We start from the raw sequence: 15,501 nt of genomic DNA on the forward strand, positions 1-15,501 counted from the left end.
TCTGTTCACTTTGAAAGAGCTCTATCAAAATGTCCTAAAAAGGTACTATAAACAAAGTCAAATATAAAGTACAAAATCCTAAGAGATTAAATTTAAAATGAGCAGAAATCCAATGCATAAGCCCATCCCCACTGATACGGTCTCAGTCTGTTTTTGTTGTTCCACAATTTGAGTATTTAAACTGTTGAGATTAAAGTAAAGATTCTTGAATAACAGAACATTAAAAAAAGGAGCACAGGGTTGGGAGTTGATGTTTTTTGTTTTTTTTAATCAGATGTAAAATATGGAGACAGTAAAAAACCAACTAAAATAAAAAGTACATCCTCAATGAGCCAATATACATGTTACAACAATATACATCTACAATGTTAATGTACAGCATTTCAAAAATGTTCCTCTCAGTTAAAACACTTATATAACACTACTGAACTCTTCAGCTACATTCAGTATCCCCTAATCTACAGACAGGACCTTTCTATACAACTGAAAAAAAAAGCTGTAGATGTTTAGATTTGATCTTTATGTGTTCAGCTAACCATACAACCACATCTTCTTAGTACTGTTACAGTTCTTCAGATTTATCAAGTCAAACGCAGGAATTCAGATGATTCAATGGATAAAATTAATCTATACTTTGAAAATAGACATGTTATTGTTGTTCTGACTTATACGCATGCAGTCATCTCATTTACATAATCAAACTACACTTGAAGTACAGTTTATTCTACACAATATAGTTTATTCATAGATTTCCCCCCTCATGATTTTCTATGCCAAACAGAGTTAAACTGCATGTAAAAGGGACAAAAAAATGGCTGCAAATGATAGCAGTGATGTCTGGCGGAATGTAAGGATTTTCAGCCTCCCACCATAATATTATTACTCATACAGGTTTTCACAACCTCCACAAATGAGCATGCACACAAACACAATGACATCAATATATACAATACATGTTTCTACGTCTATACGTACCCAAAGAGAATTGGTTGTGCTTAAAATGAAGTTACACAAATACTGACTGAGGAACAGCTGATTCATCTGTGAGTATGCGAACTGTCCACAGGAAGATCTCCTGAGTCAGACTAGCGTTACAACAATCACTTTTCTAAAAGGTGCTCCATCTCAGGGTTTATGAAGGAAAACCCTGCAAATGCAGACTGGTCCATGGAATCTATGAAGTTCTTATCGCTGTGGGAGAGCCGCGGCTTCTCACTGAGGAACTCCCGATCAAAGTTACTGCAGTCATTTGGTGCTTTCTGTGATTGAGAACAAACAAATCTCAGCAAAAAAAAAAAATGGTAAAACAGTGGCAATCACATGATTAGAGACATGCATGGACATGACCAATAGTTTCAGTGCTCAGTGACAGGAATGGAGCATACCACTTTGGGTTTGAAGGGGGGTTCAACCTCTTTCCTCTCCAGGGCCTGCCAGGGAATGGTCTTGAAGAAGGAGTGCGACTTGATATTCCCCACAACTCCTAGCCTCCTTGTGGGGTCTCTCTCAAACAACTGCAGGGAAGCAAAGCCAGGAAAGATTAAATAAAGAATATGCCCCATTACATCTCAAACATGTCCACCGTAGACATTGCCTTTATCCAGTTGGGTTTATATTCATTTGATCAAGTTATTAAAGAATTAAATACTCAAATTTAAACAATGAATTAAGAAACCATGGAAATAAATACTTGAAACGGAAATGATGTCCTATTACGACATATGTAGAGTGGCTCTAAGAGGTCTTCGTAGCTATACTTAAAAACGTGTCAGTAAATTTTGAATAGCAAAACAATAGCTATACAGTTAAAAAAAAACACAAATGCATATCTGGATATACAGTGGCATGACTAAATTTCTCAATTAAAATGTTTAAATTTACTATTGATTTGCCTCCAAATCCACACTCCTTTGATTTCTTCTTCTTTCCCCACACAAACCTTTCAACATCAGATCCTTGTAGACTGAAGTTGGACTTATCAGAACAACACACATCTCTAAAAGATGCCTTTCTCTATGCATGCTCTTTTGAAAATGTAATTATTGCAGACCTGTTCTTTGAGTTTATGGGCAGTTTGCATTTCGATAATACGTGTGGGATTTCAATTTGTTCCAAACAATATACACAACTGGGGAGAGGGAAACAACACAAACCCGCTCAAGCAGGTCTTTGGCCTCCTTGTTGATCCAGCGGGGGTAGTGGGGAGTGTCCATACGGATGGACTCGAACAACTCATCCTCGTCATCTCCGTGAAAAGGCGACTGACCAATCAGCATCTCATACAGCAACACCCCAAATGACCACCAGTCCACCGAGAATGAGTATTTCTGTCCCAGCAGGATCTGTGTTTGAACATAAGAATAAGAAACATTTTACACAAGCACTTGGACATGTTTGCATGCAAAGTGATAAAAAACAAAATCAGGGGGAAGCAATTCTGACTTTGAAGCACTATACCTCTGGAGCAATGTAGTCAGGAGTACCGCAGAAAGTTGTGGCGCGATCTTCTCCAAACAAGTTCTCCTTGCACATGCCAAAGTCGGCGATTTTTATGTGCCCCTCGTGATCCAGCATCACGTTGTCCAACTTAAGATCCCTGGAAACAAAACAGTGGGAGGAATATTGTAAATAAATGGGAGATTTGGATATAATAAGATAGTAAGTTTGCAGTTCTGAGCAGCACCCACATTCACAGTTTTCTTTACAGTCACTGTTCAGCATACAGGTGTCAAAATGTGTGGGATCACCTAACCAGGCAAATTTTAGACTCTCTGAATGTTCATTTTCACATTCAACAAGCAGCTGCAGGTGTGTATATATATATATAAAAAAAGTGTGATAAAGATAGTGTTTATGTAGCGTACAATTGAATGTACATTATATTTTTGTTCTGACCTGTAGATGATGCCTTTGGAATGCAAGAACTGAAGACCACAAATGATCTCAGCAGAGTAGAACCTGGAAGAACAGATGACAGAGACAGACAGATGTCAGGCATCCATCTCTGACAGAGAAGCTGCACGTCTGCTCTCTGGCTATCTCAATACATATCTCACGAGTTGGCAGCTGAATGCTGGTGTCACTGAAGACTTGTTTCAGCGTAGACCTGAATTATTGAGGAGGACATTTGTATGGAGTCTGAGACAAGTGAATAACGCTCTCATAATGTGAAACCCAAGAGCTTCTGTAAGCCGAAAGATTAGCCTATTCCTGACCTGCTTCCCTTACCATGTGTCAGGTAAAACGATTGAGTGCTGAAAGCAGACAGAGCAACCGTCAGTCTAAAACCCTTCCTGGTCATTCACTGTAAATGGCTGAATAAACAATCTGGTTAGCTGCTCAACATGTCTCGCTGAACTTCATTAATCACAAGCGTAGCTCTCATGTAACAAGAAAGCAAAACCTGTATATACAACAAAACAAAAAAGAATGTCAAATGAAGTCTAGTTTGTGTATGTCAGGTAGAAGTGAGCCCAGTAAAACTATGTGAGAAATGACAGACTGGACTCTCTTTAATGGTTTAACAGATCAGCAGTATCTACTTTGTGTTGGCAGAGAGGTCATCTAAAACTCTCAAGTTCAGTCCCTGCCAAAGGAAAAAATGTTGCATAACCAGTTACAAGAGATACTCTCCTTTTGTGTGGCAGCTTGTGCAGCAACACACAACAAAACGATGTATGGAACAGAGACAAAACTGCTGCTAAAAAAATAGGACAGTTGTCATCATACATAAGGAATGGAGTTTCAGCTACTGGTGCACTGCAACTCGTAGAAAAAAAAAAAATGCACAGCAGAAATTTCATATAGAGATAATTTGTGTTATCAGTAGGTTTCTACCTATCAGGATGCAGTGTCACAGAGAACTAGAAAAACAAGCGGAAAGAGTTCAAACTTATCAAAGCAACTCAAATCTCCTTCCAGAAAATGATTTCTGAGTGACTTGCAGTTGTTTACTGTATATTAACAAGATGTAGAGAAAAGAAGAGTGCGGCTACATATTGTTTGGAAATTGCAACAGGTGCATCTGACACAGCAATACTCCACATACATCATTTATGAATTAAGTGTTTTTGGACTAATATAGGCATATATCTTAACACAAGCTGGGTGCTTCAGCTACCATAATTTCAAGTTAGTTTAAAAAATGTTTAGGTTAGGTAGGTTTAGGTCAACTGTCTACTTTCCGGCATTATAAAATCCTAAGAAGGCGCAGTGCAGAAATACATGTGCAAACACATAAATGAATGCATTGTATGAAGCCCTCTGTCTTACTCGGTGAGGATAAACTATCTAGGATGAATACAGTCACTGACTGAGGAGTATTTGCCAACACAAGATCAGGTATCGGTGTTTACAAAGTAGAGAATTACTTCTGTTATCTAATGAGTCCAAGACACATACAATGGTTTAATTACATGAGATGCGATGGCACTCTTAGAGCAGTGACTGCGCACACGGGGAGGCAGACGCATAAAATTCCATGTAGTTTAATAACCAAAACTGTTTATACGCACAAAGGAAAACTGTGCCTGCACATTGTTTTGGATAGTTTTATAGTCTTGTACACGAATGGTTCACTTTCATAAATCTCAGTCCTTGTGAAACTGTAAACAGATGGATGAGCCTGATTTTTTACTCCCTTTTAAGCTTTGACTGGTTGCTGGCACTCCCCTAATTAGTCATTCAACTAAATAGACATAACAATGACAGCGAGGACAAAGAAGAAGTACAATTTTGCCACATGTGAATATGAGTCACTTATCAGTGAAGCAAGGCAGTTAACCAGAACAAAAAGTGACGAATGAAAAAAGTAACAAGCGATCGGCTCTGCAGGTCCAAAGCAAAGGCGGAAGTAAAAAAACAAAAGGTCTGATTACAGGCTGCGAGAACGTGTGGCTGTTAGCACCGTCGCCTCACAGCAAGAGAGTCCCTGGCTTGAATCCCAACGGGGGTCTTTCTGCGTGGTGTTTGCACGTTTTACCCAAGCATGCATGGGCTCTCTCTGGGTACTCTGGTTTCCTCCCACCGTCCAAAAACATGCAACTTAGATTAATTTTGCGATTCCAAATTGACGAGGAGTGAGTCTGAACATTTCTGTGTTGGCCTTGTGAGGTACTAGCAACCTGCCCAGGGTGTATGCTGCCTCTCACCCCAATGGCAGCCGGGATAGGCTTCTTAACTGAATTAAGCATGTACGATTCCAAATGTGAGGCGAAAGCGAATCAGTCCATACAAAAATCACATCAGAGCTATGGGCAGAGGACAGACAAACCCTGCCTCATCTACAATAGATGAACATATAGCATGTACAATAAACATTCTTGTACCAATAGCGCCTGGTATGTTGGCTGTTTTCTTAAATGGCCTTTTGAAACTTTGAGGGTAAAACCTACATTAATGTTTTCATTTTTTTTTTTTCAAATCAAAACACAGAAGCCTACATTGTGTGTTTTCCTCTTGCCAACACACACGCACGTCACACACACAAAACAAAAATGACTTTTCCATCTGTCTCTTCTAACCTTGATTTGCGTTTCACAGCACCTGATAAAGAAATGTTAGCGATGTAATTAACGGGAAACTTTATCAAACGTCAGTTGTAGGTTGAGGTGCCGCCGCACTTTCTTTTGCCAGCTTGCCATTGATTTTCTGGAGGGATTCCCATAGTGTGAAAAGAGGTGGGAGGCAGTAGCTGATACCTCCCCATAAACACACAACAGCACACAGGCACTAAGAGTTTTTCTCTCCTTACAAGGCCCGTCTGTATTGAACAAGAGCTAATGGATACCAGCCAGCCTTTAGTGCATCTAACTTCAGTACATTATGTACAAGGAAAAAAAACATGATGGGGGGGAAAAAAGAAAGAGTAAGCATGTTCTGTTCTTTACAAGAACCACCTCTCAGTCAACTCATTGATTCTGTGTGTCTGAGTTCCCGAGCAGGCACATGAGCATGCGAGTGCTCAGCAAAGATGGCAGGGGTGACTCACGTGGCTCTGTAGAGCTCAAAACGCCCTTTCTCCTGAATATGAAACATCAGGTCACCGCCATTCAGATACTCCATCACAAAGAACAGATGCTCCTGCAGAGAGAATTCACTTTTAGCATCTCTCACACAATTCCAGTCAATGCTGCCGAGTGGACAGGGAGCACCTTTGTCTGGAAGGTGGAATAAAGGTGTGTGAGGAAGGGGTTTTCCCAGGCTAAAGCCAAAACTCTCTTCTCAACCATAGTGCACTCCACGTCGTCATCCATCAGCACAACATCTTTCTTCAGAGCCTTCACTGCGAAATACTCCCCACACCCCTTCAGCTCTGCCAGGAGAACCTACAAAGAGGAGAGACAATTGTGGACAAACGCATGCATATATGCTGCAGCTCACTGTTTGATAGAAGGTTCTCAGATGCTCACAGTTTTCATTGTAGTTACAAAAAGCACGAGGGTACCTTGCCAAAGCTGCCTTTTCCTAACACCTTGTGGAAGATGAAGTTGTCTACGTTGATGCGGGTCAGATGGGTAATGCGAGACTGTGGCCGTGGGCTGGATCCTTCCCACAGTCTGCCATAAGTAGGCCCATCTAATGGACAAACACATTACCAGACATAGCAATTACTGATGCACATAATTACTTTAAATCTTGCTTTATTATCTCATACATAGCCTATACGAATTAAGTGCAAGAAAGTGCACACATAGAAAATTGCTCACTGACCATTAATGTCAAGTCCAGCAAGTTTGTTCACTTCGTCATATACTCCAATATCGGGCAGATTCGTCAGGTTCGGATCTGAACGGCGAGTGGATGATTTCTGATGACAGACATAAATAAATAAAAGAAGAAAGAGCACAAAGATCAAATGTCACACTGAGCAATCTGTCCATACACAACCAACAACACTGAAATGTAACTGTCAGGATCAACAAATAGTCTTTCCTTTAAAGTCCCAAGTGGAAAAGGAACTTGTTATAATGAGATTACAAAACAATGTGTTGTGTGAAACTGTCTGATTAAAGACTGGGTTTATTGTTAAAACAATTATAGGAACAAAGTCCGGCCAGTGAAGGTAACACAGTTGGGAATATGGTTAGTCAAAAATGATCAAAGAAATGTTGATGCTTTCAACATGTCTAGTAAAGATCTTTCTCAAGGTCTCTTTAGCCTTTTTTACACCAAATATTCATCCCTTCCCACTTCAGCGGTAGCTTATTATCCTCAGCGCTCTGAGACCTAGAGTGTATTCAGAATGGTTCCTGTAACTAAAACTACCTCCCAGAGGACAAGGCTGTAAGTACAACGAGGTGATGGGATGGCATTACACTATAGCCTCGAGGCTGCATTGAACAACAGTCCCTGATAATCAATACTTTCTTAGATAATTAGACTTGTTTATCATCCCTCGCTGGACCGCAGGCGTCTGTCTGCACGGCATGACTAAGAATGCACTGCCAGCGGTTTGCAGACAGGTTAAATCAAACAATCTCATATTTTGCCAGCCACCAGCTGTTGCAGTCAGTTTCAGAGCTTCCACGTGGGGCTCTATAGTCACACATGTATTTGTGAAAAGAATTACGGAGCTGTGCCTCCTCCTGCCGCCCCAAGAGCAGCATCCTCAGTGAAAATATTGTGTGTGCCTTTCCCCCATCAATGCAGATGGGAGCCGAAACTGATAAATACCCACAACGACTGCTGTGTTATTTGAGGTGGGCCTAAATGCCAATCAAACATCTCACATTACACTCAAAAGCCAGATGTTAGCAGATGTTAGTGAATTTTTGGCCGCAGGAAGGAAGGGCTTTTGAGATCTGTCGTGCAATGTCATGCCTGCATTTGTTTTCCAGTCAAAACAAAATTCCATGCAGCTTGATTTCCACTGATGTAAATACTTCCATGAATTTTCAAATTCACCTGAGCAGAGCAATATCATGCAAATATGTATGTGTGAGGATGTTTTGATTGGCATCCCCCCCCCCCCCCCCGTTGTTATCTTTTTTTTTGACACACGATAGTTCGGAAACACTCTTGGACAACATCTAAATTAGTGGAACTAAACTTTAGACTCACCTCCAGACAAATAAGCCCTGAAGAGAAAACAATGCAGTTTTGTAGGTATAAATATTCTTAAAAAGATTAAAATCAACTTCAGGCACACATATATATATATATAGATCGATAGATAGATCGATAGAGTCTTAAAGAGATTTACATAGGTTGCATGATACTTAAGAGATTTGTCATTTCAGTTTTTTCCACTTTACTTTGACTTAAACAAAGACGTGTGATTTGACCGAGCAGTTCACTCACCTGACTGACTTGTGTCAGTGCTTCGGCTAGTAGTTTCTGATTGATACCACAAAGGTTGGCTACTTTATCTTGACACTTGTGATGAACGTTCATGGCACAATCTAAGAAAGGAACAAAACAAATATGTCAAAGCACACTTACACCAGTAGCCACCTGTTCGATTACATACATCTGCAATCTACCTTCACACTTCAGGCCCTGTTTGACCAGGCCCCACAGCAGGCTTCCACAGTGGTCGCAGAAGGTGGGACTCATGTAGTTGTTGGTCTTGAAACGGTGTGGCATGTCAATTTTAAACCGCTCCTTCTGGAACTATGGGAACAAAGAGACGAATCACCTCCATGGACAACTAAAGGCAGGCTGGTTCTGTAGCAGCAAGGCTCCTGTGTTATCTTCCTTTCAGAGGAGGATTTGTCTTGTTTTGCCCTCACTTAGTTTAATCAGTCAGAAGTGTCCACAGTGCTGATTACAAGTCGTTCCCAAGTTTAATTTAAGAGGTGCACGATCGTTCCTCTTTGCGTCTTACATTTAGGTCAGTTGAAATATTCTCCTCTATCCATCAATATCGGCAGTCAATACAAAGAACTTAAATGAATGCAAAGCGCTATCTGTCAATGTATTCTGACTCAGCAACACAAGATGATCTGACGTAACGACCACTGCTAAGAAGGGATAAAGCAAAGACAGCAAGAAGAGCCCACAAAGAGCTGACAACCAAAGACTGAACTTGAGACATACTGACAACCCTCAAAGCACATGGTGTGCTGTAGAAAGGAGTGTTGCATACCACAGTATCCCGACTGTTGGCTGCAGTACCAGTACATCTGCCGATGATTTTGTCTATGCATTTCTTGTGGATGGCCGCATTGCATTCTGCAAAAAAAAAAAAAGAAGCAAATTTTAAAGTGATTTACTTTGATTCACTGCTTGTGTGTTCTTCATACACACAATGGTAGCAAAAAAGTGAAGAGGTATTTCTTCTCAGGCTCTGGTACACCGTACAGTATATACCACCAATATATTTGTCCAGCTGTTTCAAATTTCGCACAAAGCACTGTTTTTGCCTTTCATCGTTGAACACTTACGTCTGCATTTATAGCCTTGCTTGTTGAGTCCCCTGTGAGAGACAAAGAGATAGAAAGGAGTTGATCATCACGTGAAAAACATTCTGATCAATTACTTGATGAAGTATAAGAGGGCTGCCCAGCCACCCCACAGGCATTTATTAGCAATAACCAACACTAACGTTCTGAGTGGGACAAACTTTCATTGGCTGGTTAATTAGGCCAAGTGTGGGTACCTCACCGTGTAGTTTTTAAATCGACGTTAATATTTTCACATATTGTTAATACATTGGAAAAGACAGAACACCTTAATTCTTCTCTCCCTCACGTTCATATCTGCCGCCCGCTGAACAGACTGAGGTCGAGCAGACATCTGCTATATCTATTTGGTCCAATTAGCTGCCGCACACCCGCATGAGCATTACATAACAAAGCAATACAAGTTCTCCTTCCCTTAGCACGAAGCCGAAAGCAGCTGAGAGGGACTGTCTTAGAGGTTTTTAATAAAACGTAGCTTCATTTTTCCGTAGGTGCTTTACTTTAAAAGAAAAAATGCCCAAAGTATCTGAAAAAGTCAAAAAATCTAGTTGAAAGTGTGTCCATGATCAATATTGATTTGGTGTGTGTGGAATTAGAGGGGAGGGACAGATATAACGTGTGTGTGTGTGTCTGTCTGTGTGTGTGTGTGTGTAAGTGCTGTGTGAGGCTGAATCAAAGAATTACATACAGCCAACACTGTGTGGGAAACCAAGAACAAACATTTGACTCTTTGCAGTAAAATGTAACTGCTGGTCAACCAGGAAAAGATTTTGTTGAGGTAGATCACGCCAATCCTTCCCTCAGTGACATTAAACTGGTGATCAAAGCAGAAAACTGATATCTGCAGCTATCAAAAGATACATTCTCTGGGTTTTATCATTAACATACAGGAAATCAGTCTTTAAAGGATCCCTTTATGCTCTCAGAACCAGAGTCACGGCCCACCAACTTCAGGAAAACAAGGTGGTTAGATGGTTGTTCCCCTTTCTTTTAATCGGAGATAACAGCACACTTCTTCAGTTCATCCCTCTATGCTTCACTTCACTGTTTGCATTGAAATTGTCACAAATAGATTTTGATACGAAAAAAAAGAAGAAATCCCAAAGCGTTCAATAAAAGGGGGCAGTCGGCAATGTTCCCTGACCATCTGACATACAGTCTTGACAGAGTGTATCATAAAATGTCAGAAATCGCACTCTCAGAGAGCGCTGAATGTTTTCACATATCAGGAAGGTGCTACACACAAGGTTTTTTAATATCACTGGATGATTCTGAAGGTGTGTTTACAGGACCGAAGTGTAGACCGGACTGACCAGACAAATTCTCTGCACACAGAGCAGAAAGTGGGCTGCCGGAAGAAGGTGGCGATGAACTCATGGTTCTTTATGAAGTGGATCTTGGCCTGCTTTATGGCTCCTCGTCTACGGTTCAGGGTTGGAGCCTCTTCCTCCTTCCCAGCCTGCTTACTCTCTTCAAGATACAGAGAAAAAAAAAAAACATTAGACATTGTGCAACACTTTAGAGGAAAAGCAAAAGGTCAATACACAGTTACAAATTCATAGCCTCAGTGATGTCATGTCAGAGCTTGGGAAGAATCAGATACATTATCAAAGGGAAAGCAAGGGTAAGTAGCTGTCAAGTTTCTCTATTTGAGAATGAGAAGGATGCTCTTCTGGTCATGTTTAAATTGATAACCTGAGGCATTATATGTAAGAAACCTACAAGTTGAAAAGGTCAGAAAAGACAGAACATTGTTTCATTTCACCTGTATCCACACCCTCCAAAAAATACTGCACCGCCATCATCACCTTCCCAGAGGGATGAAGATCCACCTGAACACAAAACGCACAAAACCAGTCAAACAAGACCCTCAGACTAAGGCACAGATAATATTTCATGTCCTACCCAGAATTCAGCCCGTCCATTGGCTTTCTTGCAGCGCTCTGCAAGGACAGAAACACCGACCGAGACCTCAGCCAGAGGCTCCTCTGCCGTTTTCATCAGCAAGACCTCAAGCACACGACCCTCATAGATGTGTGCATCAAAACTGGATTTCCAGGCAGGGTACATGGTCGGTTTCCTCTGAACCAGCGTCTTACCTCGTTCTGTGGGGAAGTACAAAAAACATCTGTTGGTGTTTAAGGACAGGAAATGAGAAGCCGTGACAACTTGGTTTACAGAAATGGCAACTTCTGTAAATGAGAGGACAACTGGTGCAACACAATATTCTCACCGGTTGTCAAAGCTTCCTTCATCTTGATTGCACAGAAGGGTGTGTCAGCCGGTGGAGGCAGAATACCCAAGTCGTACGAGTTAAAGGCGATCCTCAAAAAAGGAGCCATGGCGACGAGTACCAGGGTCACCTGTTCGAAAAGATGGATAAACACGGTCTTATCCTGGTCGCATTCATCTGTTACAAAATACCATTTGTTTACACACACATTTATAGTCAGTCTTTTGTCCAGTTTTCATACTGCACACGTTTCATAATCCCATGCGGCAAAACTGTTAGGTCACATCTGACATATATGCACTGCAAGCCCAAAAATGAACAGAAAAAGAAGATAAGGTAGCACTCCTTTAGTTAATGTCAGAGGAACAGATTCAACACCTTCCTATCTCTGTTACGCAGCAAGACACCCTTGCAACCACACACAAAACAGTAGATGGCTGTGTCAGCAGTGACAAAACAAGCTCTGCTGAACTTGAGTCACACCCAAAAAAGGTTTCAACTATTTTGTCAGCAACACCTGTTTTAGTGTGGAGGACTGTTGCAGGCTTTCTTTATTCATCCTCAAAACTGGCTGATGGACACATGAATAAACTGAAAGAGCAATGATAATAAAGACATGTATTCTGTATTACGCACATGTCTTCCAGTTTGGCCAGCGATAAAGAGGTTACACTAAAAGATAGCTGCATCCCTCGTGCTTTAAAGGTGAAATATATACTGGTGTTAAAACACTGCTGAACAATCGATAACAACCTCTGCTCAGGGCACCAGTTACTGTATGCATCATTTGCTGCTTACATAAGCTTGCACGTGCTACAGAGACAACCACAACATTTTGCACCACCAGTTTCTGTATGTGCAATTCAAAAGGTGATACCCATTAATCTCACATGTTGGCAAGGAACGCCCATGCGGCTTTAACATCACTACTGCGCCTCTTAACTTGTTTACTTCCCTGCCGCCGTGCTTTTACAGTGCCTAGTTTTCTGAGAGGTCGCAGCAGCAACAGTGGAGGTGTTTGCCTGCACTTCAAAAGAAGAACAGGCCTCAACACGTAGCTAATCCAAACACAAGCACGCTGTGCTCCACGGTCGGCCTAGATGGTATTCAGATCCCTAAAACCATAACCGCCCACAGTGAGACAGGAAAAGTAAAGCAAGTCAAGAAAAAAGTATGTGCAAGGAGGGGAGGGTGATGAACGACAATGTTCACCCACTCACTGCAGCTGTTAGCTGTGATGTCAGGGTTTTTGGAATAAATGGATGAAAGAACACTGTGACTGAGGGCAGTAGTGATTGATTGCCAAGCAAACTGTTCATGTGCAGTTTCAATTTGTCCCACATATTGAATTAACTCGTCCCTCCCGATGTACCAGCATACTCTAACTTGTAAACTTCTTAGAAAGCCGCAATAAAGTCTACTTCCTGTTATCCTAATTAATAAACAACCCACAAAAATAAGTTTTTCTTTGCAGCAACAGAGTGGTGTTGCCTTTACAACACTTAACACTATCACTCCCACAGTCCAGGCCCAACGACAATGTAATTACGATCAAAACTGCCTACAACTGAATACTGTTATTTTTTAAGACAATTCTAAGACCATCAACTACAACACTAGGTGTAATATGAAATAATAAAGTTGTATTAGTGCTGATTGAAATCAAGTGATGCATGGGAGACACAGGAAAAGAGAGACAACGAGACGGAGCTTGAGTAGTAAGCTGCAGCCGAATGAAATTACCAATGTCATCCGCTTTGGAAAGTTTCAAGTTTAGACAGCCTTTCTGCATTCACCTTCATTTTCACTGCTAATGGCAAGCTGCCTGATGAGCTCTTCCAACACAAATGGCTGGGGTCTAACGCCGATACATTTCAAGGAGGGATTCTAGTGAGTGTGTCTGATTTTGTTGAGGTAACAACGGATGTGGTCGGTTGTCAGTAGGCTGAACGCAGATGTCACTTTGCAACTGACTCACACCGCAGCTTGCAGCTTGAAGGTCTTTATGTAAAATAATTGAGTTTTTTTTTTTTTTACCCATGCTGTCCAGACTTGCTCGCGTCACCCTCCACGTACAAAGTATCTACATAATCTGTGACCAAACCGGAATCCTACACCGCCGGCACGGCGTCACGTTATGCAACTTAAGCTGATACCCACAGTTAGGTGACCTGCTGTATGTGTAGACCGGGTAGTGTATTTTTGACAGATGTGAAGCGGCTGCCACCATAGAGGCGAGTCTGCTGTAACCTCCCCTGTCAATGTCTGTTATATTTCCCTCCTCCTTAGCTGATCCCGTAGCGCCATCAAGTTTGGCAGGTCACAGAATCCGCTACAACGTTTCAAGTTCATTAAAAGAAGCAACACGAACGACTCAAAAAAAAGTTGTTAATGACAAAAACAAAACAAAACTATGTTGTCTTTGTGAACACGTGGCAACATACTGTCATTACGACTAAGAACAGTTTGCTTTCAGCAGACAAGACAGCAAAGAAGTAGTTTAGTGTAGCTCCAACGGTTGTGAGCAAACGCGTTAACGTTACAGTTTGTTCTTCAACGGATGAAAGACGAAGTAGAAGAAAGAGGTACATTTGTTGGGGTCTTAGAGCAACAATCTGCAAGCCGTAAAACGTGGAAACTCTCAAAAAGTACAACTGGAGACAATAATAATAGCAGTCTCACCTCGTCCTGCAAAGTCAATGCTGGTCCTTTTTCACCGCAACCCGACGAAAGTTACTCTTTTTCCTCCTCTCCTTTTTTCGCTCTGTGATTCCGTCGATTGAGGAAGTGTGGCGCGCGCTCGCAGTGGCTCCCTCTGCAAGCTGTGACGTTTACCTGGTATGCACGCACACACACTCACTCACTCACGTACAGACACGCGCAGGGTGCTTCTGTGCCACCCAGCTGCCCTGATTAACATAAATGTAGTTTTAGTTAATTTATCATATTTTTTACACAGAGTTTACACTGTTCAAAGGCCCTAAAACATACAGCTGTTCACTATTTCCACCCCCGTCTCCGAGGGGTGGTACTGGTTCATCACTGCAGACCTGTTGATCACCTGAGCTGGAAAAAAAACTGCCTAGTTCACTACTTCTCATAAACATCTGCATTGCTGGTGCATGTGCCCTAGATTAGCCAACATCCTGGTATGTGGGGAAGAGTTTTTTTTTTCCATGGCGCTTGAAGCATTTGTGTGACAGGGGGTGGAGTCACGTGGCTGTAACTGTAGGCTGAAGGGGTAGTTTTGAGGATTGAGCAGAAAGGTTTTGCTGGTGAGGAGGTGGCACATTTAGCTCCTGCAGCCAAAGTGTGCTATCTTGTTCTAAAGCAGCACATGCAATCAAAATGATCCATATTCTTTATATGTCTCCAGCCTCTATCCACCCCCTTACTCTCACACACGCATCCAAAAGTGTGTACAAATGAGCAAGAGAAGAGGGCGATTTATGCCAAGTGAGCTATTTTGATATGATTATACAAAAGAAAAATTGGTTGTGGTGAAAAAAGACCTAAATGAAGAATGATAAATTCCTTCAGGATGACTTGTAATTTAAGGCGCAGTTGATTAAGAACTGCATTTGCTGCTGTAAGTAAATAAAAGACTGAATGTGTCAAAAAAAAAAAAGGCTAACCGGGAACAGGTGTGCTGGTATTCCCCTCTTGCATTTGAAGCCTCACATAAGAGGCGGACTCTGACTCAGCAGATGCAGGAAGTCTACAGTGGGGAATAGGTGTGTGAGATAAAGACTTCTCTGACAGACACGCCTTCAAAACTCAAGAAACCTGGTTCTTCTTTCCTTTGTCTTCTTACTCACACCCACACGCTCATCCACACATAACCACTGTCATGATCCACTGTGG

The 15,501-nt window shown here is 41.6% G+C and overlaps 1 protein-coding gene across 1 annotated transcript; it reads right to left on the reverse strand.

Moving 5' to 3' along the window:
* Positions 1–240: 240 nt before the first annotated feature.
* prkcda (protein kinase C, delta a) lies at positions 241–14,454 on the reverse strand. The gene is made up of 18 exons (XM_072382253.1): positions 14,320–14,454; positions 11,638–11,767; positions 11,310–11,509; positions 11,170–11,236; positions 10,718–10,874; positions 9,387–9,418; positions 9,089–9,174; positions 8,484–8,613; positions 8,302–8,402; positions 6,712–6,808; positions 6,446–6,576; positions 6,153–6,326; positions 5,990–6,081; positions 2,896–2,958; positions 2,458–2,596; positions 2,154–2,342; positions 1,386–1,514; positions 241–1,259 (listed from the first exon to the last, which is right to left on the reverse strand). Exons 2-18 carry the CDS (start codon positions 11,744–11,746, stop codon positions 1,101–1,103), a joined length of 2,055 nt encoding a protein of 684 aa, XP_072238354.1. The 5' UTR covers positions 11,747–11,767; positions 14,320–14,454; the 3' UTR covers positions 241–1,100.
* Positions 14,455–15,501: the final 1,047 nt, after the last annotated feature.

Source organism: Leuresthes tenuis, unplaced genomic scaffold (genome assembly GCF_036924035.1).
Source record: "Leuresthes tenuis unplaced genomic scaffold, fLeuTen1.0.hap1 SCAF_3, whole genome shotgun sequence".
Taxonomy (NCBI): domain Eukaryota; kingdom Metazoa; phylum Chordata; class Actinopteri; order Atheriniformes; family Atherinopsidae; genus Leuresthes; species Leuresthes tenuis.